Source organism: Myotis brandtii, unplaced genomic scaffold (genome assembly GCF_000412655.1).
Source record: "Myotis brandtii unplaced genomic scaffold, ASM41265v1 scaffold356, whole genome shotgun sequence".
Lineage (NCBI taxonomy): Eukaryota > Metazoa > Chordata > Mammalia > Chiroptera > Vespertilionidae > Myotis > Myotis brandtii.
Window position 1 is genome coordinate 144874 of NW_005363687.1, and position 26402 is coordinate 171275.

General features: G+C 47.8%; 1 protein-coding gene across 2 annotated transcripts; it reads left to right on the forward strand.

Annotated features, from left to right (window-relative positions):
* The first annotated feature begins 442 nt into the window (after nucleotides 1-442).
* LOC102251235 (pulmonary surfactant-associated protein D) lies at nucleotides 443-26388 on the forward strand. 2 transcript variants are annotated; one of them, XM_005871767.2, is made up of 8 exons: nucleotides 444-641; nucleotides 12032-12227; nucleotides 15070-15186; nucleotides 15428-15544; nucleotides 15813-15929; nucleotides 16312-16428; nucleotides 17022-17105; nucleotides 25859-26388. In XM_005871767.2, exons 1-8 carry the CDS (start codon nucleotides 639-641, stop codon nucleotides 26236-26238), a joined length of 1131 nt encoding a protein of 376 aa, XP_005871829.2. In that variant the 5' UTR covers nucleotides 444-638; the 3' UTR covers nucleotides 26239-26388. The 2 variants fall into 2 exon arrangements, with proteins under 2 accessions (XP_014399692.1, XP_005871829.2); XM_014544206.1 differs by lacking the exons at nucleotides 15070-15186; nucleotides 15428-15544 and having other exon boundaries at nucleotides 443-641.
* Nucleotides 26389-26402: the final 14 nt, after the last annotated feature.

Here is a 26402-nt window from a genome sequence, read left to right on the forward strand (position 1 = left end):
AAGTGAGGAGCTCTCCAACATCTAGACCAGGAAGCTAAGGAGTGACCCCTGCAGGTGGCAGCTCCCCAGTCACTGTCCTCACAGAATGCTGCAGCCTCTGCAACCCCTCTAGCTCCTCCACCCCTGCCCAGAAATGCCAAGAAGCTCCCAGCTCTTTCCCACTATCTGGGTAGTAATGTTGAGGTGAAGGACAAAGAGAAGTTGGTACAGCAAGCCCTGCTCTTGAAATATGCAAATGCATATGCTTTTGCAATAGTTGTAGGTTATTGTGCAACTTGCTTCCTCATCTGCCCCTCACTCTGCTTCCCTGGCTTTGTTCTTCTCAGGAATTCAGATCGTGGAAATCTGTAAAACCCAGACATTGATGATGCTGCTGAACTCACAGGGATCAGTGAGGTGCAAATGAGGTCATGCACTGAGTGTGCTCTGTAAACTCTAAGGTGGCATGTGTGTAGTGGCAAGTTTCCAGAACCCAGATGGGGTGAGTGTGAGTGAGTCAACAAGGAAGAAAATTGTCCAAAGGAGTTCTTAAAAGACCAACACCTAGTGGCCCAGGTTGCAGGTCAGCATAAATAGCCCGTGCCTGTGGGCCAAGGAAGCACTCATTTGCCTGGAGACCCTGAGCCTTCGAGGAAGCAATGGTGAGTGTCTGTGTCTGCCTCTCTTTTTGTTTTCTCTGTGTCCAGCGAATGTCCCCCTGCCCATTTGGGGTGCTCTAATGTACTGGTGTTGAGGAAGACAGGGTCTATGTAGCTCTTCTGCTCTGGGAGGTGTGGGTGTGGGTGTGGGTATGAAAGGGCAGCATAGTGGGGGAAGAAGGACCATTCTTCTGCCCCTAACTCTGCTTCCTTTGCTAAGTGGGAGGTTTGCCTTCTGGGCTGGGGGAGGGTGGGTGAGTGGGATATGACACCCACCCGGACCCCAGATGCCATTGTCAGGAAGCCTCAGGTGGGAATGCAATTTCAACTTCTCGCTTGGCTCTCTCCATCCCTGATTTCTTCAAAGGAAAGTGGATGAGGAGAAACAGCCCAGGCATTCCCAGGCCCAGGGTCAAAGTTCATCCTGGTACCACCTGCCCATTGGACGTGGATAAACATCTTTGCTCTCAGCTTCAAATCCAAATCTTTGTTTTAAAGAGACCCACTAGACAAGTTTAGTGATTTCCAATTAATTTTTAGAGGAGTCATTTTTCAATAATACTTTAGTCTGACATGGAGGCATAAAGGTAACAGTATGTGAGTTTAAGGGGATGTGGTTCTGCCCAATACCGCTATAGGCCCAGCGAAGAGGCCTCATCCCAGTCCTAGGTCTCCAACCCTGTGAGGGGGCTCCTGCCCAGGCCCCTTTCTGCTACAATGAGTTGTGGTGCCCTCTGTGCCATCTTGAGCTGTTGGGCAAAAATGCCTGTTGCTTTTAATTCTTCCCCAGATGTGGGCACAGGGCCCTTGAATTGTGGCAGCTCCACACCAGGGGGCAATGCCCTGGCTCTGGCTGGAGCCTTTGGTGCCCAAGGCCGAGCCTCTGCCCCAGCATGTGCCACTCTGCTGGCCTGTGAGCTTGCCTGGTGTTTAGAGACTCCCATGATGCCCGAGGAAGTAGTAAACTCAGAATGAGAAAGAACTGGTGCCAACAGGGTCCTCCACAGCCCAGAACCACCAGCAGGTGGAGAAGAAAGCACTTCTGTGGCCAGGAAGGCCCTCCACTGCCTCCCCCTCAGGCTGCCTGGCGATCTCTTCTCCTTTGCTCTGTCCCTCAGGCTTTGTTCCCAGCCTCTGCACTCCCGTGGACGCTTTCCTTGCTCCTAACTTTATGGTTTCTCTCAAGAGGAAAGAAGCCCACCATTGGGAGTGACCAGGTCCTGCACCCACCCTGACCTCACTTAGCTGCAAAGTCCCTCTCACATGTCACTGGACACCCTATTGAACATCTGTTTTTTCTCCACCTAAAACCATCCTTTCCTGACCGAGCTCACCTCACATGCCCTCCTCCACGAGGCCCCTCTCCCAAGTCGTCCCAGGTGGAGGGGCAGCACTCTAGGCGTCCCAGGGTCTCTCCAGCTATTCTGAGAACGTTTTCTGGGTTCCATCTGGAACTTTCTTCATGGAGACAGCGTCTAGTCCAGGAATGGCAGGCCACCTGGGAAACATGTAGCCATGTATCCATCTTGAGTTAGGACTCATGTCACTGAGCATTCTGGCTCTTTCCAGACAAGCACTGAAACAGCCAGTGCTGGTCCATCCAAGGCTACAAGTGACAGTGATACAGAATTTTTGGACTGAAACCCGGATTCTTTGTCCACCAGAATTGAAGAATGAATCCACAGACAGAAAGTGGTATAGCAAAGGTGGAGGTTTATTGAAGAACAAGTACAGACTCCCACATGCGGAGAGGGAAAAAGTCCCACAGAATGGACTCCCAGGTAGGGAGGGAGAACAGGGTCCCCCTGAGTTCCTTTTCCCCATGGCTTATAAAGGCTGTAGATACTGGTGCCTTGATAGCCCCTATGATTGGTCACTATTCCCTTAGACTGGTTACTATAGTAACTCCTGGGCTCAAAGGTTGAACCTTCCATGGGACATGTGAGGTCCCCCCCCCACCCTCCTTCCTCATTGTTTTCCTATTCCCTTTTGGCTTTCTTCTTCTGCCTCTGAATGAAGGGCTACCTTCTCTTTATTTTGTAGATATAGACCTTTTGCTGTTCCCAGCTTCCTCATTGTATGGAAATATACCTTCTGCTGCTCTGCAGCCCTGTGCTTCCTCCAGGGTTCCCCTAATTTCCAAAATTTCTAATATTTCCTAAACCTATCCTATATTACCTCTAAAATTTCTGTTTCAGTCCCCCCTCTGTTTATGAAACCCCAACTGCTGTTGGGGACAATGGACGCCGATCTGTCTGGCTGCTTCCGCTGGCAAAGGGTCCTCATTAGGGTGCAGCAGTCAGGGTCCCATCGGTAGTGGATGGTCTAAGGGTCCACGGATGGTGGATGTAGCGGCCTTCATCTGCAGTTTCATGCAGAGGAACATTTGGAGCTTTAGGACTTTCAAATGGGAGGATATGAAACATAATGAGCAATGATTAAAGATTATAAAAGTATAAATCAAGGCCTGAGGAATTGGTTTTGATTGGTGGTAGTAGTAGCATAGTTTGTCCTATAGACCAAGATTTAACACATTTTGTTCTGAGTTGGGCTGCTTATAATATACTTAGTAGTTAGGAATTTGAGGAGTCTCTATGACTTAAGAAATTTACTGTACCAGGGTTACCGAGAGTGGCTATAATAGGAGTATCTTGTGGTGTTTCTGGGTCCCGGTAAGGACAGAGAAGGTCTCCTCCAGGTACCAGCCTAGGGTTTAGATGACACTTATAAAAAGACAGAATAAGAATTGTTAAAAAGATTAAAATACTGATTATTTAGAAATAGCAGAGTATGTTACTTATCTGGCATTCATTGTCTTCCCAGGATTCCTTTGAAAGAGAAGTTTCAGGTCCTTTAGAGGCTCACATGAGGAGAAATCTGGTGATTTAGCTGATGGCAATGCAGCTTCATCCTCCTCCTGTGCTGGCATTGAAGGCTCACTGGGGACAGACGGATCTAGGTGTCGATGCTGCAGACCTGCTGGGAGACTTAAAGACGGTGCCTGTAAAAGGGCTTTTTGAGTTGTTCAAAGGCCTGCCCAGATAAATGAGAGCTATTCCTGAAAGCTCTGGGGCAGTGTTGTCTATATTAGCTGACGGCTTTGATTATTGGGATCTTTTAAGGACAAAGAGGGAATGTGAGTTAGGAGACAGGAGTATATAGAAAAAGGCATCCTTGAGACTTAGTACTATAAACCACTGCGTGTCCTCTGGAGTCTGGGCAAGTAAAGCATAAGGGTTAGGGACACTTGGCTGGATAGGAATCACTGCATTATTAAGTCCTGAACTTAGTCCTCCCACTCTATTAGGCTCTTGTACCCCTAAGATGGGGTATTGTAAGGACTATGACAAGGTTTCAATAAACGTTGGGCTTCGAAAATAGATGGCCTATTAGAATATTGAGTCCTTCTGGAGCCTCAGGGTTGAGAGGATACTTTCTGATGTGTATGAGGCTTTTTTCAGGATCAGGAAGGCATGGGAAAGGAACAACTTACCCCAGCTGTGCCCTAAAGGCTGAGAAAAGATCTCTTTCTTGGCTTCCCAGACATGCCTGTAATGGCTATAGCCTCTGAGGATGGTTTACCAGAGTTTGGGAGGAGTACAGAGAAGGTGGCTCCAGCATCGGGGAGGAAATTAATTTCCTTGCCCCCCACTGTCAGGCTTACCCGGGGCTTCTGGGTGGAAATAATGACAGTCCTTGAGGAGCCAGGTTGGACGACCCCGGCCCCGTCAGTCTTACTGAGCCAGCTGGGTCACCAGCCCTGACACAAGGGACCTCTGTCCCCAGGGGCAGTCTAACTTCCAGTGGTTTCCTTGGCAGACAGGAAAGGGCTCCGGGGGTCCACTATGCCCCTTGGGACAATTCTGGCGCATATGTCCAACCTGGTTACAGCCGTAACAAATGATCAGACTGACCGTTCACCTCCGGGCTCTGACTGGGGGCTTCTGTTTTCCCGAAGCATGGCTACTATGATTTTCTCTATTTTTGTAGCCTTAGCCTTGTTAATGTAAAAAAACCATTGAAACCTGTAAAGAATTTTTGTGAGTTTATTTGAGCCAAACTGTCGACATATGCCGGGAAGCAGAACCTCAACGAACTGAGATAATGCTCCAGAGAATGGCTGGGGGGGGGGGGGGGGGGGGGTGTTACATTTGTATTTATACATTTGCAATCAAAGGAGGGACGTAGGTGGGTTACATGAAATTCATTGGTGATAGATTAAGGAGGAGGGATAAAGCAAAGCAGGGAAACCCCTGGGATTGGATAAAAAGTAAAATGATGGACACATACTTAGGTGGGTGCAGGATTAATTAACATGATAATGAAGGAATCTGTGGTATCTGTCCTGGTGCCCAGCACATTTGGTTGTGCCCCAGGGGCTCCAGAAAAAGAGAAGTTACAAGTTACCCAGACATTTCAAGGGTATGTTATCATAGATGCAAAAAGACAGATAGGCTCAGTTAAGGTAAAGGTTGACCTTGTCAGTGAAGATACTGGCCTAGGACGTAACTGTCCACCATCACTGCTTTAGTTAAAGTTTAATTTCAGACCATCCTTTGTGGTTACTTTAGGTCTCTGAGTTTGCAAGACTGCCATTCAGGCCTCCCCTGAGCCTGTCAGGTCAGCATGTGGCCCCTTTCGTCCAACAGCCTGATCTCTCTCATTTCTCCTCTTTTCCTCCTCCTGGTCTCTATTATAGATCACAGAGGTGGCAATCTTCAGGAGATTTTCTAACGTATTCTTGGGACTCATAGCCAATTTCTGCAATTTTCTCCAGATGTCTGGGTGATAAATTTGTTCTTTAAAATTAGTTGTCCCAATTCTGAATCTGGGGTAATGTTGGTATGCTTGGCCAATGCCTCCCTGAGCCTTTCTAGAAAAGCGGAGGTGTTTTCGTCAGCCCCTTGATTAATGGTGGTTAATTGAGAGTAGTTGACAGGCTTTATTTTACTACGTCTGAGGGCTTCTATAATACAAAACTGGCAGTGCTTTATTTTCCATCTGTTTCAGGGTTCCACTGAGGGTCCACAGGGGGAACTGCCTCTTGTCCTGTTAAGAAATCCCTGTTTCTTTCCTCAGAGTCCTCTATTCCCCCAGCATAACTAAGAAAACGGTCATTCCCAAAGTCTCTTGCTTTTTCTAGTATATTTTGCTTTTCAATGGCTGAGAGGGTCAGGTTTAATACGAGCATGATGTCTCTATATGAGAGATAAAATACTTGAATGAGGTTTTGGAAGACTTCAATATATCTGTCAGGATCTTCTGAGAACTTTCCTAGGTCACTTTTAATTTGTCTCATGTCCTGAGATGAAAAGGGGATCTGGGCTAAAGTATGGCCAGATCCTTCATCTGTCTTGGGGCAAGCTGAGGTTGGCTCAGCCCTGGGCAGGGGCGTAGCCTCCGCCTTCTCCCTCGGTGGACTTTGGGTTGTTATTGCCAGGAGCGAGGGATTTTACTTTACATTTTTAATATAAATCTGGCCTGTCCCTTAGGGTAAAGAAAATTTGGACATATGGGACTTCTGACCATTTCCTATTTTTCCTACAGAAAAGATCTAATTGTAGGATGGTGTTATACTTGAGGCTTCCCTCTGAAGGCCAACTCTCCCCATTTGCTAGTCGGTATTGAGGCCAAACCTGAGTGCAGAAAAAAATCAGGCACTTTCTTCTTAAGGTCTGTGGGTCAAACTTATCCCAATTCTTGAGGATACATCCTAATGGACTGTCTTTTTGTAGTGTAGAAAACATGTTTCCCATCTGAAAGAAAAAGAAAAAGATGTGCACAAGGATGTTTAAAAGGGCCTGAGTGAACATTCCAGGTCCTGTATCCGCGGTGCTTTAGAAAGAAAAGGGCCTGGTGAATATTCCAGGTCCTTTGAAAAAAGCTTAGGAAAAAAAGAAGTACGCAGAAAAAGGGCCTGAGTGAACATTCCAGGCTTAGGAAAGGTGTCCCTGCCCGTGAGGCGTCCCCCACCTGGCCAAGGCTGAAGGGAGTCCCCACTCTCAAATTAGGAGTGAGGGGTTCGACCGTGAACAAGGTGGCCGGGTGGACTAGTCGTACTGACCACCGCGGTGATGACCCGAGCTCACGCAGAGGCCATCTACTGGCCTCCCATGGAAGCGTGTATACCCCGTGTTACGGTCCAGGTCCTTTGTCTATAATTAAAAAGGACCTGAACGGCTGTAATGTTTGAATTACCCACTGAACTAGGTGGGTTGGAGTGCCCGCTGACCTGAATTTCCGAGGGGTCTACTCTAGGATGAGGACTTAAGAGAGTTCTACGGTACCTGGAACCCTGGTTTGGCCAATATCCAGTGATTCAAGTAAAGCATAAACAACTCCGGCCCCCACCCCTTGTATGCCCCCCATCATTAAAGGATTTATCCTCTGCCTGATTTTATATTTGAAACTTCCTGCTCACTGGCTTAACTTTTAGTTTCTACTGACCCTTAATTTCTGCTGTTTTATTTTCAAACTTGAAAAGTGTCATCTTCCTTTAAACTGGACAACCAGTTTGCTCCCCTGCTGGGAGAGGGACATGCTAATTGATTTTGCAGGGAATTACAAAGGCACACCTTCCTAGTTTTTATGAGAAAGAGGTGCCGCAATCTCCTAAAGTTTTAAAATACCTTTTAGTTCAACTATGACCTGCTTAGAAGCCTGCGATTTAGAGTAAGTCAGAGTCCTTTCCATGGGTTTTCTAAAGACTTAAATGCACCAAAGTAAGGCAATGGCTGTCCAATGACAAAATCCAAAAGTGGCATGGTTCTAGATTTGTTTAAAATGCAATTGATAAAGCCTTTGTTTCATAATATTCTGAGACAACTACCTTCTAGTACAACAAACAATTTGTATGTAACATGTGGCACATGGTTTACTGCAGACGGCACATTAAAGCATTGAAAACAATTTATAAATCCTCATAAGAGAAATGTAAAACCCCAGAATGTCACTGGCAGACACAGAGAATTATCATGCTTGCTCTCCTTCTCTGACTGAAAGTTTCCTGTTTGAAGTTGGCTTTGAATCTGTGTAAGTTTTTTCTGAAGTAGACCAAAACCTTTATGACATTCAAAGTATATGTATTTAAATAGAACATTGCTATTAAATTTATTTGGCAGAGTTTCCTCATGCAACTTCAAGTATATTTTTTGCATTGGTCTAATTTAGTTCAAAGATATTTCTTTTTAGGGAGAGAAAATAAATCCTTTTGCATCGCCCCAGGGCCCTCAGGGTGTCACAAAATCTGTCTTTCAGTTAAATTCTTGAAATAGCACATTTGGAAAAGCTGTCAAATATACCCAATTTAAAGATTATTAAAACTTAAACCGGTTTTTAACATTAAAGATTTGGTCTTGACCACAGAATTAATTATTTTCAATCTGGCCATTAAATTTTTATATGATATACTTTGAATGTCAGAGAAAATGCTGGGAGGACACGCCTATTGCCTGTCCATCCCCTTGCCACCTCGCTGCCATGCCCCTAAGGGCGCAGAAGCCACAAAGCTGTGATGCCTCATAGTTAACTTTAGTTCCCGCCTAGGCAGGGCCTGCGGGGGGAGGGGGTTGTGACATCACAGGCAGGCTTTGACCACCCGGTTCCCCCATTACTGCCAATGCCGCCTACAAGATGTTTTAATGGGCGTGATGCTGGATGGGGCTTTACCAATTTCCCCCTGCCCCCTTCCTCTCCCCGCCCCCCTCCCTTTTCTAACGGCCGCCACCTTTGGAACCAAAGGCCACTTAGTTTCTAAGTAAAGGGCTCTTTTTCATTTTCCTACTTCACCCCAGGTGGGGAAGACAATCATACAACTTTAGCTGGTGGTCTTTATTTAAACTTCCCTGGGTTAACATATATGCAACCTTCACAAATTTACACTTTCAAATTAGCTTCAGAATCTTAAAATTTTAACCTAGCAGAACAACCTTGGGTTCTGAGTGACACAAAGCCCACATGGAGCAGAGACAGAGAGCTTTCTATCTTCATAAAGACCGCGAAGAGCAAACCAAGCCCACAATCAGTAACTAAGGTACATCACAGCAGGCAAAGGGACTCTCAAGATTCAAATCCTGCCACGTGTTCCTCCTGTCCACAGCAGCTGAGCCCCGGCAAATTGGGACGTTCCCTATCTTTAAACAGACGAATTCAAACATGAACATGAAACATTCATATAAACACTCTCATACACAATATTTACAAGTACACATAATCCACAGATACTCCGCAAAGCACTCCAGTAAAAGCAATGTCTCTCTTGACGAACCGGTTTGGCTCAGTGGATAGAGCGTTGGCCTGCGGACTCAGGGGTCCCAGGTTTGATTCCTGTCAAGGGCATGTACCTTGGTTGCAGGCACATCCCCACTGGGGGGGGGGGGCGTGCAGGGGGCAGCTGATGGATCTCTCTCACCGATGTTTCTGGCTCTCTATCCCTCTCCCTTCTTCTCTGTAAAAAAACAATAAAAAATATTAAAAAAAAAAAAAAAAGCAATGTCTCTCGTCCCGGGTTTGGGACTGGCCCTCCCCAGAACCTTGGCATTTTCCAATGGACCATTTTGGCCATGTGGCTTGGCTGATTGCCTCGCATTCCCCTTGTGTCATTTTCGAACGAAAACTGTCTCAGGGCTATTCCATAGCATCCATAAAGAGTTGGGGCTCCGGCCAAGGGCCACCCAAAGTCGGGTGGGGCGCCTCCCCTTGAACTAGCCTTTCCCTCTACATGGGTATAGAACAGTGATGGCGAACCTATGACACGTGTGTCAGAGGTGACACGCGAACTCATTTTTTTGGTTGATTTTTCTTTGTTAAATGGCATTTAAATATATAAAATAAATATCAAAAATATAAATCTTTGTTTTACTATGGTTGCAAATATCAAAAAATTTCTATATGTGACACGGCACCAGAGTTAAGTTAGGGTTTTTCAAAATGCTGACACGCCGAGCTCAAAAGGTTCGCCATCACTGGTATAGAAAGTCCAAGACACATTCCTTAATTTATGAGAAATGACTCACCTTTCCAAATTTCAAATGGACTGGGAAATAAAATCTGGTGAAAATGAGACTTTTAAGAATGCTCCCGAGAGTGTGCGACCATTTTACAGAGTCACAATGAAGGCGAGAGGCAAGTTACCTAGTAATTAGTGGGATAACTGAACAGCTATGTTTGGTGGTAATGCTTAATTCTCTGCAAGGCTAAAAACTTCTACAGGGATGGAAAACAGTTAGCTGGCTCTTCCTTTCTTAACTCTTGCCTAGAAATTTTTCCCAGGACCCTTACTATAAAGACCTCCACCAATGGAGGCTTAGTATTTTAAGCTTAGTGGGTCCTGGACCACGGAGGCAGCGGTCATGGGTGGATACTATTTGACCTGACTGAGATAGAAAGCAGAAGGCAGATGATTCTCCAATTAAAACCTGTTTGGGATCTGGGCCAGGGGAGTGGACATATGCAGTGGGTCAGAAATGTGCTGTTTTTGGAACTGTGTCTCAGTTTCTCTCCCAGCTGTTTAAGACAACTGTGAGGACCTGGGATGCTGGGTGACCAACCCTTGTATGCATCCCCTGGACGGGTCAGAATTAAATTACATGTGTTGTTAAAAACGCTAATGAGGTGGTCTACACGCCATGGAGAGATTCGCTCCCAGCACCTCCGCTGTGGCTCTTACTCACATAAGAACATGTGAGAATCCCGGACTGGAGGGAGAATTGCCTCTTTGATCTTCGGAGCTGGGCAGGGAACCAAGCACTCATTTAGTCGATGGCAGGGCTTTGACTTGTGACTGGCGGGCCCTAATGCTCTAGCCCGACCGGGCACCATTTTATCCTTCCATGGGAGACTTCTTCTTCTAGCAGCAGTCGCCCTAGTGGCTTTTACTTGACTGACCCATGCCCACTTTGGTTTTGGCCATGGAGAACACATCCAGAAAGAGAGAGAGAGAGAGAGAGAGAGAGAGAGAGAGAGATGCCCGCTTTTTAGATAGTAGCCAAGTTTGAGTGACTGGCAGGCATCTGTCAGCCTCCAAAATCATGCAAGAGACAGAACAGAGACAGAATCCGTGGCTGCTCACCATTCGACGTGAAGAGGGTTGACTGACTTATGGAGACATTTCTGGCCATTGCACCATCTGATATGACAATTTTGGACTGGAACCCAGAAAATTTGTCCGCTGGGATAGAAGGATGAATCCACGGACAGAAAGTGGTGTAGCAAAGGTGGAAATTTATTGAAGAACAAGTATAGACTCCCACATGGGAAGAGGGAAAGAGTTCCATAGACTAGATTCCCATGTAGGAAGGGAGTTCCTTTTCCCTATGGTTTATAAAGGCTGCAGATCCTGGTGCCTTGATAGCCCCTATGATTGGTCACTACTTCCTTAGACTGGTTACTATAGTAACTCCTGGGCTCAAAGGTTGAACCTTACATGGGATATGTGAGGTTCCCCCCCCCCCTCCCACCCTCCATCCTTATTCTTTTCCTATCCCCTTTTGGCTTCCTTCTTCTGCCTCTGAATGAAGGGCTTCCTTCTCTTTATTTTGTAGATATTGACCTTTTGCTATTCCCAGCTTCCTCATTGTATGGAAATGTACCTGTTCAGCTTTCCAGCTCCACCATTCTATGGAAATATACCTTCTTCTGCTCTGCAGCCCTGTGCTTCCTCCATGGTCCCCCTAATTTCCAAAATTTCTAATATTTCCTAAAACTGTCCTATCGTACCCCTAAAATTCCTTTTTCAACAGGAAATGGGTCTGCCCAGCCACCTTACTGATACAGACAGGGAGAAGGAGGTTCAAAGTGGGGAACTGTCCTGCAGAAAGGCACTTCATGAGTCCTTCCTGATGTGACAGGTGGCCTCAGTGAGGAGTTCACATCTTTTTTTTTTTTAAATATACTTTATTGATTTTTTACAGAGAGGAAGGGAGAGAGATAGAGAGTTAGAAACATCGATCAGCTGCCTCCTGCACATCTCCTACTGGGGATGTGCCCACAACCCAGGTACATGCCCTTGACCGGAATCGAACCCAGGACCTTTCAGTCCGCAGGCCGACACTCTATCCACTGAGCCAAACCGGTTTCGGCAGGAGTTCACATCTTAGACGTGCTGATCACAGTGTAAAACGAAAGTCATTAGAAGGGACAAAATGGGGCATCTGAGAAGAGGTAGATGTTGCTGATAACCCATGTCACAGTTTAGCTGGGTAACTCATGCCCTCCCAGGCCAGACTGTATGGCCGCCTTGTCCTAAATTGCTTTCAGAGTCCTGCTGCTCCTGATCCCACAGAAGGGGCGAGGTGGTAGGAAAATGCCTCTCTCACTTCCAGGAGGTAGGCTAAGCACTAACCCGTGTTCTGGAACCAAGAGCATGTCCTTTCTCTTTCTGTTCACCCCTGAAGGCCATGCTTCTCCTCTCTGTGCTGGTCCTGCTCACACAGTCTCCAAGGTCATGGGGAGAAGAAGTGACAACCCTTCCCCAGAAACCTTTGATTGATGCCTGCACCCTAGTCATGTGTAGCCCTGTGGAGAATGGCCTGCCTGGTCGTGATGGACAAGATGGAAAAGAAGGCCCCCGGGGCGAGAAGGGGGATCCAGGTAGAGCTGGGACCATGGGCTTGTCCTGGTGGGCATGGGTGGCCACTGGAATTGTAACCAACTCAGCAACTCTGGATGTTCTGCCGTGGAAGCCCTGGAAATGGAAACCCACCTCCTTGGGGAGAAGTCCCCTAGACATTCAGTCCACCTAAAGCACCTCGTTACCAGATGGCAAATGACAGGCTGCCCTGAGCCCTGGGGTGTTTTTTTCCCCTCACCTAGCTGTCAGGATTCCTCTCCTAGGATCTTCTGATTCCTCTCACCCCAATAATGAGCACATCATGGATAAATGACTGGTATTCGTGGCCCTCTACAACAAAGCTGTGGCACTTACAATTGTTCACTGTGGTTGAATGATTTCTGTGCAGAGTGTGAAATATCTAACTAAATTCTACTGCATGAGAGGTGGGCAAAGATAAGGCTCTATGGCCCCACACTCAGGCCTCATCAAAAGGATTTACCTAAATGCACTATGTTGAGGAGGAAAAGGAGTTCATGATATATAACAAAGAGAAACATGTAAATTGACTATCCCTCCACTACACACAACAGCCAATCAGGAGTGAGAATGCAAATTAACCTGACAAAGAAGGCAGGTTTCTTTGCATACACAGGCACTGGGTGGAGAGCAGTGTGGGAGAGCCAGCAGCTTGGGGTGATGTGGCTACCTCGGTCGCTCCCCCCAAGCCACCGGGTGGAGAGCTGAGCAAGAGAGCTGGCGGAGAGTGGAGCTGCTTGGGGAACTTGGCTCCCCAAGCCACCAGACGGAGAGCAGAGAGGGAGAGCTGGCAGCTTGGAGGACTTGGCAGAGTGGGAGGCCATGGGACAGAGACAGAACAGGAAGGGAAAACCAAGAGTATGGGGAGCACCAGGAATTCTGGGAATAATAGTTCTGATGGCAGCCCCAGGACCAGAAGCAGAAGCACAGAGTGCAAGGAGCACCAGGAATGCTGGCAATAGTAGTTCTGGTGGCAGACAGATCTCTTAGACCAGTGGTCGGCAAACTGCAGCTCGCTAGCCACATGCTGCTTTTTGGCCCCTTGAGTGTGGCTCTTCCTAAGCCTTAGGAGTAGCCTAATTAAGTTAATAACAATGTACCTACCTATATAATTTGAGTTTTAAAAATCTGGCTCTCAAAAGAAATTTCAATGGTTGTACTGTTGATATTTGGCTCTGTTGACTAATGAGTTTGCCCCCCACTGTCCTAGACACTAGAGCACTGGTTCTCAACCTTCCTAATGCCCTGACTCTTTAATACAGTTCCTCATGTTGTGGTGACCCCCAATTTCATTGTTACAAATTGAACATAATTAAAGCATAGTGATTAATCACAAAAGCAATATGAAATTATATATGTGTTTTCTGATGGTCTTAGGCGACCCCTGTGAAAGGGTCTTTTCCAATGGTCTTAGGCGAGCCCTGTGAAAGGGTCGTTCGACCCCCAAAGGGGTTGCAACCCACAGGTTGAGAACCGCTGCCCTAGAGCAAAGTGAGCCTGGAGCAAGTTACTGTTGTGGTAGGGGATGGAGGGAAAGCAAAGGTGAGAGCCATAAGTAAAATCAGAGTGTCTAGGAAAAATTAAAGGGAAGATATCCTAAAATTTCCAGGAAATCTCCACCAATGAAGCAAAGAAAAAAAAAAAGCCTCTATTAATCTGTGAGCACCAAACCAAACTGAGTTAGGGTCTCAGACAATTCGCTCATATGCTTGCAAAGACAGAGAAAAACTCCAAGATTGGAGAGGACTCCAAGAATGAAGAGGCTGCAGGTCGGGCTGAGGAAACCCCACACTCCCCAGTGCATGAATGTCCTGCACCAGGCCTCTAGTATTTTATAACTGGACATTTGCAGCTTTTGACCTTTACCCGTTTTACCCACAACCCAGCTCCCATCTTATGCAACCACCAATAATCTGATCTCTGCATTTATGAGTTCAAGTTCTTTGTTTTGTTTCTTAGAATCCAGATATAACTGAGATCATACTGTCTCTGTCTTAATTTGTATGACTTATGGCACTTAGCATAATTCCTTCAAGATCCATTCATGTTGTTGCAAATGGTAGGATTTTTTTGTGGCTGAATAATATTCCAGAGTGTGTGTGTGTGTGTGTGTGTGTGTGTGTGTGACATTTTTATCCATTCATCCATTATGGACACTATTAGGTTGTTTCCACCTCTTGGCTACTGTAAAAAATGTTGCAATGAACATAATGGTACAGACATCTTTTCAAATTAATGTTTTATTTCCTTTGGATAAAACCCAGTAGTGGTATTGCTGGATCATACTTTAAAAAAAAAAAATTATCTTTTTAACGTCATAAGGAAACTCCATATTGGTCTCCATAGTGGCTGCACCAATTTACAATCCCACCACAGTGCACAAGGGGTCTTCTTCTCATCCTCACCAACACTTGTGAGCTTTTGTGTTTCTTACAGTTGCCATTCTAGGAGGGGTGAGATGATATCTCATGGGTTTGATTTGCATTTCCCTGGTGACTTATGTCAGGGATCATTCTGATATAAAGTTTGATCCTAGGAAGAGGAAAGCAAGGAGTCCATGATCCAGATCCTCTGCTGTAAATCTTCATTCTCAGGGCATGGAGGGTGCACTATATGGAAATCAGACAGTTCTTGGCTTGACCCCCACACCAGCTCTGGCAGGCCTGGTTCCTCACCTGTGAAACGGGGATGTGCACACCCGTCTCCTGGGTCACCACTGGACTGAGGAGTGTGGAGGTGGAATGTCTACACCTGCGGAACCTGAAGGAATGCAGGGCTGACCTGCAGGTGCTGCTCCTCCTAGGCCCAGGGCCAGGTTTATGCCCATTTCTTCTGCTGCTGCAGGTTCACCAGGAGCTCCAGGGCCCATGGGGATGCCTGGACCTGCTGGCCCAGTTGGGCCCAAAGGGGACAACGGTCCTGCTGGAGAACCTGGACCAAAGGGAGACTCGGGGCCACGTGGTGAGCAGTGGGCGTGGACTGCAATGCCTGCCACTAGGCCATGCGGGAGGATGCACATACCCATCCCAGGAAGGAGGGTGCCCTGCGGGTGGTGCTGGGTTCACACAGGGAAGGCTGTAATACTGCTGGGCGGCATCTGTAGGATGGTGCTGTTCTCTGACCTCTATGACTGCTCTCACCTTCTCACGCTCTCCCCCTTCTGAGAAGACTCGGTGCACTGACTGGCTGGTTCTTTTCCCAGGACCTCCAGGACCTCCAGGTGTGCCCGGGCCGGCTGGACCAGAGGGTCCCTCAGGAATGCAGGGGAATGTGGGACCCCAAGGTGAACCAGGCCCCAAAGGAGAGCCTGGGCCCAAAGGTAGGAGGTTGGTGTATGGTGGTCCAGAAGGGAGAGGGAGGAGTGACAGTGGCAATCCATGATGTGACCTAAGGATGCTCAGTGTGCCAGGGAAGCCAGGCCATCACCACTGGCAGGCCTTCCTGCCAGCCCTGCCCCCAACACCCTCACATCTGGAGGACACTGGGGTGCACAGCCCCCCAGTTTCCCCTCTCCATGTGGAGCCGAGGAAATGATCCCGGCTGCACACACTCTCAGCAGCCTTTGTCCCAATCTGTTCCTTCCTCAGGAGAAGTGGGTGCCCCAGGCGTGCAGGGCTCTGCAGGGACAAGAGGCCCCCCAGGTTTCAGAGGAGAAAATGGTGCCCCTGGTGAGCGTGGAGCCCCTGGGCTTCCAGGGGAAGCAGGTGAGTGATGGGAAAAGCTGGGGCGGGCCTTCGGTCCTCCTGTGTCCACCTGAAGCTGCAGATGCCTGTCCCTCCCCCATCACCCCGCCAGCTCAGAGCTGCAGCACTGGTCATGGGGTGTCTGTGCAAGGAGGTGCCTCGCTGGGCTTGAGCTCTGTAACTGGGGAGAAAGCAGTGTGAGCAGCAGGGACAGTCTGCATCCTAGGAAGGCCAGGGGCTGGGCGATGGGAAAGTAGTGTGCAGAGAGGGTGTGTGGCTGGCTATGGGACAGACTGTACGTGGGAGGGTGTATTGCTGGACAATAGCACAGCCCATATGCTGGGAGGGGGAAATGCGGGAAAATGTGTGCCGAGCTCACCCTCCTCTTCTTGTCTGATCTCAGGGCCTGCAGGTCCTTCGGGCCCACAGGGACCTCCAGGCGCCAGGGGCCCCCCAGGACTGAAGGGGGGCAGAGGTGCTCCTGGGGAGAGAGGAGCCAAGGGAGAGAGTGGGCTTCCAGGTAAGGTCAACTCCCCTGGCTCTGGGTGCCCCACCAGGTGCAGAGGGAGGAGGGCCCTCTAGTTCAGTGGTCAGCCCATTGTGGGGGAAGGAGGCGGGTGTGAAACTGGGAAAGGCTGTCAGGCTGAAGGTAGGAAGATGAGGCTCTGGATAGACCCAGTACTCAGGGGAGGGCCAGCCTGAGCAGTTTTCCACCTGATCACTGGGACAACTCAGCTCTCTTCCCAGTTCATCAGAGAGCTGTGAGCACCAAATAACCCAGGGATGGGGAGTACTTGAGGGAAATGCAATTCCTCCCTCCCCCACCCCACCCCCAGGGATGTGCTCTCAGACTCTCAGAATTTGCTGTGAAATGTCATCTGGGTCAGAGTTAGTGGGGTGTCAGGACCTGCTCATGGCACAGTGTGCTCACTACAGAGCCTCAGCGAAGGCAGCAGGGGCCAGCTGTGTCAGCAGCTGTGGGCTTCCTGGGGGCCCAGCCCCTTACCCTCCCTCAGGAAAGCCTGTCACTGAGCACCCTTCCCTTGGGACCTGGATCTGAGCCGATCCCTGGCTGTGAGGGACTGGTCTTCACTGGGCCTCTCTCTCCTGCAGACATCGCTGCTCTGAGGCAGCAGGTGGAGGCCTTGCAGGGGCAGGTAGGACGCCTGCAGGGAGCCTTCATTCAGTGTAAGAAAGGTGAGTCCTGGACCTGGACCTGAACCTGAGCCAGTTGCCAAAGGTAGGCTCTAGGCGGGGTCTGTGTTTGGGTTTGGAGTTGGCCGGGCCTGAGGCAAGCCTGGTTCTAGGACTGGGGGCTCTAGGATGCTAGTGGGTTTGGATGATGGGATGGACCTGGGACTGGGGCCGGACCTGGGGCTAAGGATAGGGTGGGGCAGAGCAGAGCAGCCACATGGTCCAGGAGCTGGAAGCAGATGCCAGGGACACGTAGCAGGGTGTGGCCCTTACACCAGCTCAGTGGGCTGGCACCGCATGGTCAAGGCTACCAGCTCCAGTCCCCACCATCACAGCCACCTGTGACCCGAGCCAGATCAATGCCCCAAGCCCAGTGTAGTTCAGACCTTCCCTCCTGCCCACCTGTGCTGGTCCCTGGACACCCCACTACCCAGAATGCATTTCTTATATCTATGGGGCTAGTTCTGCAAACCCCTCAAGATGTAGCTGCCCAGCCCACAGCAGAAGCGACTCCAGACATTGTCCTGAGAGTTGGGGCTGGGATGCTGTGCTTGCGTTCAAGGCTATGAGGGTCTGACCTTGGCATGTGGCCATTGAGAGTCTCACCTGAGACAGGCCCTGGGTCCGGCAGGGGGCAGGCTGCCTCTGGGCTCTGCCAGTGCTGGGCTCTCCCGCTCCTCCCTGGGTGTTCATGGTGGAGACTCTCCCCTAACCTGGGTGCTGAGGAGTCAGAGGCTCCAGCAGCACAGCCCAGTGCCTGTGCCTGTGGGCATCTCCACCTCAGTCCCTAATTTCCCGCCCCCCTCCCCGCTTTCCCCATGTCAGCTTTGAGCTCAAATCATTCAGCAAATCTCATTGATCCAAAGAGGAGTTTCTGAAGGAGGAGAGCACACAGGGGTGAGACATAGGGTTGGCTCTTACATACTTAAGGCCACTGAGTACCCACGTACCAAGGGTGAGGTTTCAAGCATTTAGTATGTTCCCCCTCACCACAAACATGCATGTGTGCTTACTCACTCACATGCACACTGATGCAAACAAAGGAAAATGCGTGATATACACCTGACACACGTTTGTGTATTACACACATGCCATCACTCACCTCACATCATGTACACCCACGAGCACACACGCATATTCACACACACCAGGTGGACCTTCAGTGCTCCCATGTACCTTCAGATGGACACGTGGCCATATTCGTGTATGCACACACAGACCCACCCGGGTGCAGGTAGTGAATGGCAGAGGAACTCCTGTCCAGGGCTGCTCTGGGTGCCCTCCTGAGCCTGTGGAGAGTCTGCCCCCTGAACCCTTGTGGAAGGGTCACAGTGGGTCGGGGTGCAGCCTGGGCTCCTCACCAGTCCTTTGGGGCTGGAGCACAGCCCTCTCAGGAGCCCTGAAGGCTTCTATGCACAAACCCAGAAGTCAAAGGCATGGAATATGAGCCCGGCCAGCATGGCCCAGTGGATGAGAGACGGCCTATGAACCTGGACATCATGGTTCGATTCCTGGTCAGGGCATGTGCCTGGTCTGAGGGCTTGCTCCCCAGTAGAGGGTGTGCAGGAGGCAGCCAATCAATGATTCTGTCATCATTGATGTTTCTATCTCTCTCTCCCTCTCCCTTCCTCTCTGAATCAATAAAAATATATTAAAGCACACACACACACACACACACACACACACAACAAAGGGATGGAAACTGAGACGGAATGAAAAGAGATAGTTGTGTTATATTCTAAAACAGAAGATGCCTTAATCAATAAGCCAAATTATTTTGTAGTCTTTTATTATTACGCTAGCACTAGTGGGCTCAGAGAAGAATCTCTCTGTCAAATTCTGGGCCCCAACATGGTGGAAGTTTTCTCTATTTATACTTTTTCAGCTCTTTGTCTTCCAAATTTGGAATGAGACTTGCTGGACCCTCTGAGAAAGAAGTCCTGTGTGGTGGGACAGGGCCGTGAGACCATATCTCAAGGCCTGGCTTGTTGCCAGCGGTGACACCTCTGTCTGGGGCATAATTTATGGCCTCTCTGGAATGGGAGTATTCTTATTTCTCATTATTATTTAAGCAAGCAAGCGTTTACAGAAGACAAAATAGCAGGGTTAAAATTTCAAACGGCAGTTTTTCACAAGATGGAGGTTACTATATTTCATTCCCCACTGGTTTTATGTACAATCCAAATCATTGATTCTTGTCGGTCATTGTCAGGGAGGGAGTTATATTGACCCCTGAGAACTATAATCTTAATTTTCTGTCAAATAAAGTTAGTAAGCCAGTTCATAAGGGCCCGGATGAGGGACAGGAGTAATCTTTAGAGGGTCTGAAGAGTCCTGGACTCTCTATTCTGCCTGAGATGCCTTAAGCCGGGTGTGATGAAGCCACATCAAGTCCCGTCGACCTTGACTATTGTGGGGGTGGTCAAGATGGCAGTGTGTGGTCCTTTCCAGGTAGGAGTCAGTCCTAGGGTGGCAAATTTCTTTATCTAAACAGAGTCACCAGGGCGGAAAAGACAGACTGGATCAGAAGTTGGTAAAGGCAGAGCGTCTCAGATGTGCTCCTGGACTGCTTTCTGGGTGGACTGTAAAGCCTGTAAGGACTTGAGTAAAGATTGGTTATGGATTACAGCTTTTATAGATTGGGTAGATCGTACTTATCTCTTAGAAGCTCTGCAAGCTTAGTGTGGTTCCATGTAAGCTGGTGAGGTGGGTAGGTCAGGGTCTGGAAGAATCATTAGAATCTGAAGAGGCCCCACTGGTTTTCGGGCAGGTTCCCGGGCTGCTTCGTCTGCTTCCTTGACAAGTATGGTGGCGGCTGCTACTGCCTGGAGGCTGGCAGGCTACCTAGATGCAACGGGGTCAAGTCTTCTGGACAAGTAGGCTACTGGCCTTTTCTAGGGGCTGAGACTTTGGGCGAGAGCCCCGTTGGCTATTCCCTTTGTTTCATATACATAGAGGTGGAAAGACTTAGTTACATTTGGTAGTGCTAGTTGGCCCATCATCCTTGCTCTGCTCATGTCTGTCTAACTGCCTAATATATTACCTCAAGGATCTTGGCTCTGAATTCTTTTAGGGAAAAATGGACGTCGGTGGGCTCTTTTAGCTACTTCCATGCTGAAAAGGGACAGAGTTTTCTTTTCAGAGCCAAAAGATCCTTGCTGTCTGTCAGAGGGGCAATGAGGCCTGGGCACAGAAGGAGGTGGGCTTGTGACTTGGCGGAGACAAAGTGTATTATATAATTTAGTATTATTGAGCACTTAGAATAGCAAGAGTTATAACAAATGGTCTGGTGGAAGGAAGAGAAAACATTTCAGTTCTAATAACTTCTATTGAAATAGAATTTTTCTCCTTAAAATTACCCTTATGTTTATTAAAAGAGCTAAATTAAGACTAATTTATCTATTGTATTCAATTTGGCCTGATTGCTTGCATAAACACAACAAGAATGGTAACTGACTACCTTTGACAGAATTTCATGATTGAATCTTAATATGCCCCATAGGGCCAGGAAGCCAAGCCATCCAGCTGCCATCAGACCTGCCTGCAGTATCTGCTGAGTTAGGTGAATTTCTCACCTGTAGTGGCTCTACCCAGGCCCATGCCCTAGGCTTTAAGGCCCATTCAGTAGCCCTCCTACTCCTTGCGGCCTAGCGTGAGTAGGGGTCCTGCAGGGATGCAGAGGTGCCCTTATTGCCCCCCTTCTACTCTGACCAACCACCAGCGATGGTAGGGTATGGGCCTGATGCTCCAGCGCCATCCATTTTCAGCGCTATCAAGCAGGATACCAGGCTTTTTCCGTGGCACTTTTATTGGCTTCAAGTCTTCAGAGTTCAGACAGGGCTCTTTAAAACATGATACTCCAGTCAAAGTTTCTGGTCAATAAAACCACTTTTGGAAACCGGCCTTATTGAATTTATGCAAAGAAATGCATTGCCATGATTTATTTATTAAGAATTGCCAAATTTCGGAGGAATTATATGAGGAGAAAAATATACTGACCTGCTTTAAGATCTTCTGATTTTCCTTGCCAGTCCTTTTTATGGACTCTTCAGAGGAATATTTTTCTAAATGTATTATAATAAAACAGTAACTGTCTTCAAATGGCAAGAAGAAATTTAAAATGTGTCTATATCAGCCATGGGCAAACTGCGGCCCGCGGGCCGAATCCGGCCCGTTTGAAAAAAAAAAAACAAAAAAAAAAAAAAAAAAAGACCGTACCCTTTTATGTAATGATGTTTACTTTGAATTTATATTAGTTCACACAAACACTCCATCCATGCTTTTGTTCCGGCCCTCCGGTCCAGTTTAAGAACCCATTGTGGCCATCGAGTCAAAAAGTTTGCCCACCCCTGGTCTATATTCAAATACATAGTCACAGCTGTCCCTGTAGTAGGGTTCCCCCCACTTCACTTGTCCTTAAACTACATATGATCTTTGGGAGGGGTGACACGCCCTCTCAGAATGGACTAAGGGAGCTTTATCCCTTCATAGGGTCTCACATGTCACAGGACCTCACAGGATCTGTAATTCATGTGACAGTGGGCTGATACTCCTTCTGTTCTAAATAGGCCTCCCCCACTTTCCTAAAGTTGAGGTTTGCACCACCCCTGACATGGGCATGGTCACACAGGCCTGCAAGGCAGTACACAGGCTGCCAACTGTCTTTCAATAGAGACTAAAACCATCAGGAAAAATACTTGCCTATTTGGGCACCCGCCCTTTTGGCAACTGCATTCAAATCTGTAAGAGAATTAAAGGTTAATATAACATATTAACATAATGAAGTACAATATTGGCACTGTGGCCACTTCAGGCAGCCAAATTTTCTGCTACCAAACATGACACATGGTAGGGCTATACAAACATCTCAGAGAGGTGACTAAAGTCTATTCTTGACCTTCCCACACAAAGCAAAATTGTCCTTGTCTCTCTGGAGTTATGTCCATGAAGACGCAGGTATCATCTAAGTCCATTACACAGTTTTCTGCCGGCCACTGTCAACTGCAGTTGAAGTGCTGAAGTTTTAACCCTTACAGCACAGTTGCAAATGGGAAACTTGACCAGCTTCATCCCCGGCCACTTTTACAGATCCCAGGGCCCAGTTGCTTGTCTCCTTTTAACCAGCAAGCCAAATGCTTAAGTCTTTTATTATGTGTTATAAAATACTCATAACTCACTGGGCAGCAACTTGGGTGTTGGGTCACTGGCCTGTATTATTTAATCAATTTCCTTTTAACATTTCGCTTTTCCTTTGTATCATATACACAACCTTCATAAATTTCACACTTTCAAATTAGTCTTTAAACCTTCTTTCTATGTCCTTCAAAAATGCATAACCTATGTTCTTCTATTAAGTATCTCTACTCTAATATTCTTTCCTTTCTGTCATACTATTAGCAACCTGTAGACCTTTTTTCCTTTTTTTTCTTTAAAATGTTTCTTTACCCTTAGAAACCTTAATTTTTAATAATTATCAAAGGGTAAACAGCCAGCATTTCTTAGATTAACATCTATGAACACACTTTTAATGTACTTTTACTTTCAAGAAAATACACCTTTAAAAAAGTATGAGACCTTCCTCCTATAATAAAACTAAGAGCAGGTAAATTAAAACTTGTCTAGAAGTTAATGTTTTAGTTTATTTGTTTTGTGTTTTTTTTAAATATTTAGATGTTTGCCATTTAACCCAGCAATGCTCCAAAGCCTTTAAGTTAATTAAGAAAATTATATAGGAGCAGGCTTGGATTTAAACTACTACATTTTTCCTTAGAGATAACATCTAAGGTTACTACTGCGGCTTCTGTTTCTGGCCCTCTGGGCCAGCCCTTCCCTAGGCTGCTGGTTCTACAATTGTGAATACCATGTTAGTTTTCTGTTTTTGCCTTTCTTATTTTATGGACATAGATATTCTGAGCTTCTTTTAACAGCTTTTCTGCACTTCTACGTTACCTGGGTGTAGGTGGGCTGAGACCAAGGGGGGCGTCAGCAAAGAGAGTAGGGAAAGATAGGTTTTCATTGATTTTTTGCTGGCTTCTCTAGAAAGCCCCTTTGTCTGTCTACCCACTCCACTCCCCCATCGCACCCTTCATCTCCGGGCAGCAGGACTTGGCTCCTTTTTTTCCCCTTGTTCTTTAAAAAAATATATTTTATTGATGTTTTACAGAGAGGAAGGGGAAGGATAGAGAGTCAGAAACACCGATGAGAGAGAAACATCGATCAGCTGCCTCCTGCACACCCCCTACTGGGGATGTGCCCACAACCAAGGTACATGCCCTTGACCGGAATCGAACCTGGGACCCTTCAGTTTGCGGGCCGACGCTCTATCCACTGAGCCAAACCAGGTAGGGCTCCCCTTAGTTTTTATCTTTCTCCCTCTCCCCTTCTCCTGGCAGGAAGATCTAAGAGCCAGTAACTAACAGGCTAGCAATAAATTAGCCCTTTGTTTTAAACTTCTCTTTGAGATTTTTATGACTTTACACTTTTTTGCAAATAGTTAACTTTAGAACTCACTTTTTTTCTTGCTTTTCCTTCCAAGTAGTAAACTTGCATGGGTTGTAATCTTTACAAATTTTGTACCTTTGAATTAACCTTAGAATTTTAAAATTTAACCCAACACAGCAAAATCATAAATCAGGGCAGAGCAAATTAAAGTCTCTACTTTACAGATAGAGACCTCCCTAGCTAAGAGTTCTCTGGCGAGCTAATACTTTAAAAAAAAGAGAGAGAGAAGGATGGTTCATGTCATCCTGCAATCTCTTTTACAGTCCAGTCCTACTGGGCTTCCCCCGCCAAAGCAGGGCTGGCTTGCCCCAAACAAATTAAACAAAGAGACAAAGACATCAACAAATACTCCTACGTTTTTAGCCAGACATCTCTCACAGTTAACAAAAGCACACAAAAGCACAGGACAATACAAAGCAGCTCTCACACATTTACATACAAGTCAGTCTGAGCCACCTCCCCTGACCCCAAAGGCAGGCTTGAACTCAGACTGCACTTCGGAAGTTAAACAGTTAATCAAATTCCTGCCCAACTGTCCTAACAAAAACAGACTTGGAGGCCTAACAGAAACATGTGGGGGCCCCCCTGAACCCACTCCCCAAGAACAGGATTCTGGACTGACATCTCGGTGAGAACCTACTGGAGAAGTTACAACCGCGTCCAGTCCTTCTTCTCGGTAACAAAATGACCAGTAACACAAACAAGGAAACAGGAAAATGAATTAGAATTTACTTAATCAAATTTACTCACCTCCGGAGGTTTATTGTTGTTGTTTTGTTTTGTTTTGTTTTTACTCTGAAAGAATGCAGGGGCATGTCAGGCGTCCTCCGTTTGGCTGCCAGAACCACTAAGGAGTGTCTCCAGGGCCCTGGAAGCTTTCCAGGGGGCGCCTCCCCTGGAGAACTTCCCGGGGGCCAGCAGCCAGGCCGGGATTGGCCATCGGCCCTTGGCATCTGAGACAAAGTGCTAGTAAGCACTGTCTCCCCATATGGGCCACCAAATGTTATATTGTAAATCAGAAGATGCCTTAATCAATAAGTCAAATTTGTAGTCTTATTATTATGCTAATGCTAGCAGGCTCAGAGAAAAATATCTCTGTCAAATTCTGGGCCCCAACATGGTAGAAGTCTTCTCTATTGATACTTTTTCAGCTCTTTGTCTTGCAAATTTAAAACGAGACTTCTGGACCTTCTGAGACAGAAACCTGTGTGCTGGGACAGGGCTGTGAGACCATATCTCAAGGACTGGCCTGGCACCAGCTCTGACACCTCTGTCTGGGGCATACATAGTTTATGGCCTCTCTGGAATGGGAGTAGTCTCATTTTTCCTTATTATTTAAGCAAGCAAGCATTTATAGAAGCCAAAATAACAGGGTTAAAATTTCAAACAGCAGTTTTTACACAAGATGGAGGTTACTATGCTTCAGTTGAATGTCACACAGGTGATGCTTTTATAAATTGTATTCCCATCTTAGAGATGAGGAACTGGAAACCCCGAAAAAGGAAGTGACTTTCCCTTGACCGCCTGGACAGTCATGGCCAAGGCAGGGCTGAATACCTGGCCCTCTGACTCCCAGACAGGCCTCTCTCCAGCACTGACTCTCTCCTGCCCCTGACGCCCATGCACACCTCTCAGCTGTCCTTGTCCTCTCTCCCAGCTCTCCAGCCTCCCCCACGTGCACACCTAGAGGCCAGCACTGGGCGCACACAGTGCAGAGATTAGCACAGCGCTGCCCTCAGATGGCCCAGCCTCTCCTCTTCTTTCCCACATCCACATGCGGCACAGACCTCCCTGTCAATGCCACATGCCCTGCTGTTATGCAGTGTCCACAGTGAGATCAGTGAGCACCTTCCTTGTTTCCAGCTCTCAGAGGCTGCACGATGCCAAAGCATCCCAGTCCTGCCCAGTAACTGGGAAACCGATTCAGCCATGCAACATGGGGTGCAATAGAAAGAGCACGTCTCAGCTCTAGTGTGAGATCAGATAAGGGTGACTCCCCAACTCTGCATGTGATGGTCACATGGAGTTGAGCCACTTACTTAACCCCTCTGAGCCCAGTGTTCTCACCTGTAACTAGACAGGCAGATCCACCTCCCAGAGCGCACCGCAGACCTGGGGTCTCACCTTTGTCCTCCCTGATGCTCTGAGGCCCTATATGGGAGGCCTGGGGCTCTGGTTGGAGCACAAAGGTCTCAGAGCCATGGAGCTTTGGCAGGTGCCCCCAGAACCCCAACCTGACTGTGCTCTCCTCCTAGTGGAGCTCTTCCCCAACGGCCGAGGTGTTGACCAGAAGGTCTTCAAGGCAGCAGGCTTTCAGAAACCTTTCCAGGAGGCACAGCAAGTGTGCGCACAGGCTGGGGGGCAGCTGCCCTCCCCACGCTCTGCAGCTGAGAACAAGGCCTTGCAACAGCTGATCGAGGTTGAGAACAAGGGTGCTGCGTTCCTGAGCATGACTGACTCCAAGACGGAGGGCAAGTTCATCTACCCTGGAGGGGAGTCCCTGGTCTATTCCAACTGGAAGCCCGGGGAGCCCAACAACAAGGGTGGCAATGAGGACTGTGTGGAGATCTTCACCAACGGCAAGTGGAACGACATACCCTGTGAAGAGAAGCGCCTTGTGATCTGCGAGTTCTGAGCCCTCGGGGTGGGTGGGGCAGCCGAGGTCCAGGAGCCTGGCCCAGACCCGTGTGCTGCCAACATGACAAGGAAGAGCTGAGGGCTCTGTGGCCGGGCTTCTGCAGAGTCATGGGATGAGGCCAGCCAAGGGCTCCCATGGAACTCCTCTCTCAGAATAAAATA

What these genes read in the sequence shown, in the direction of transcription:
- LOC102251235 (XM_005871767.2), top strand. An exon ending in AGGAGAGCCTGGGCCCAAAG is followed by an intron (nt 15,545 to 15,812) that starts GTAGGAGGTTGG and finishes TTCCTTCCTCAG; the next exon opens with GAGAAGTGGGTGCCCCAGGC. An exon ending in TGGGCTTCCAGGGGAAGCAG is followed by an intron (nt 15,930 to 16,311) that starts GTGAGTGATGGG and finishes GTCTGATCTCAG; the next exon opens with GGCCTGCAGGTCCTTCGGGC.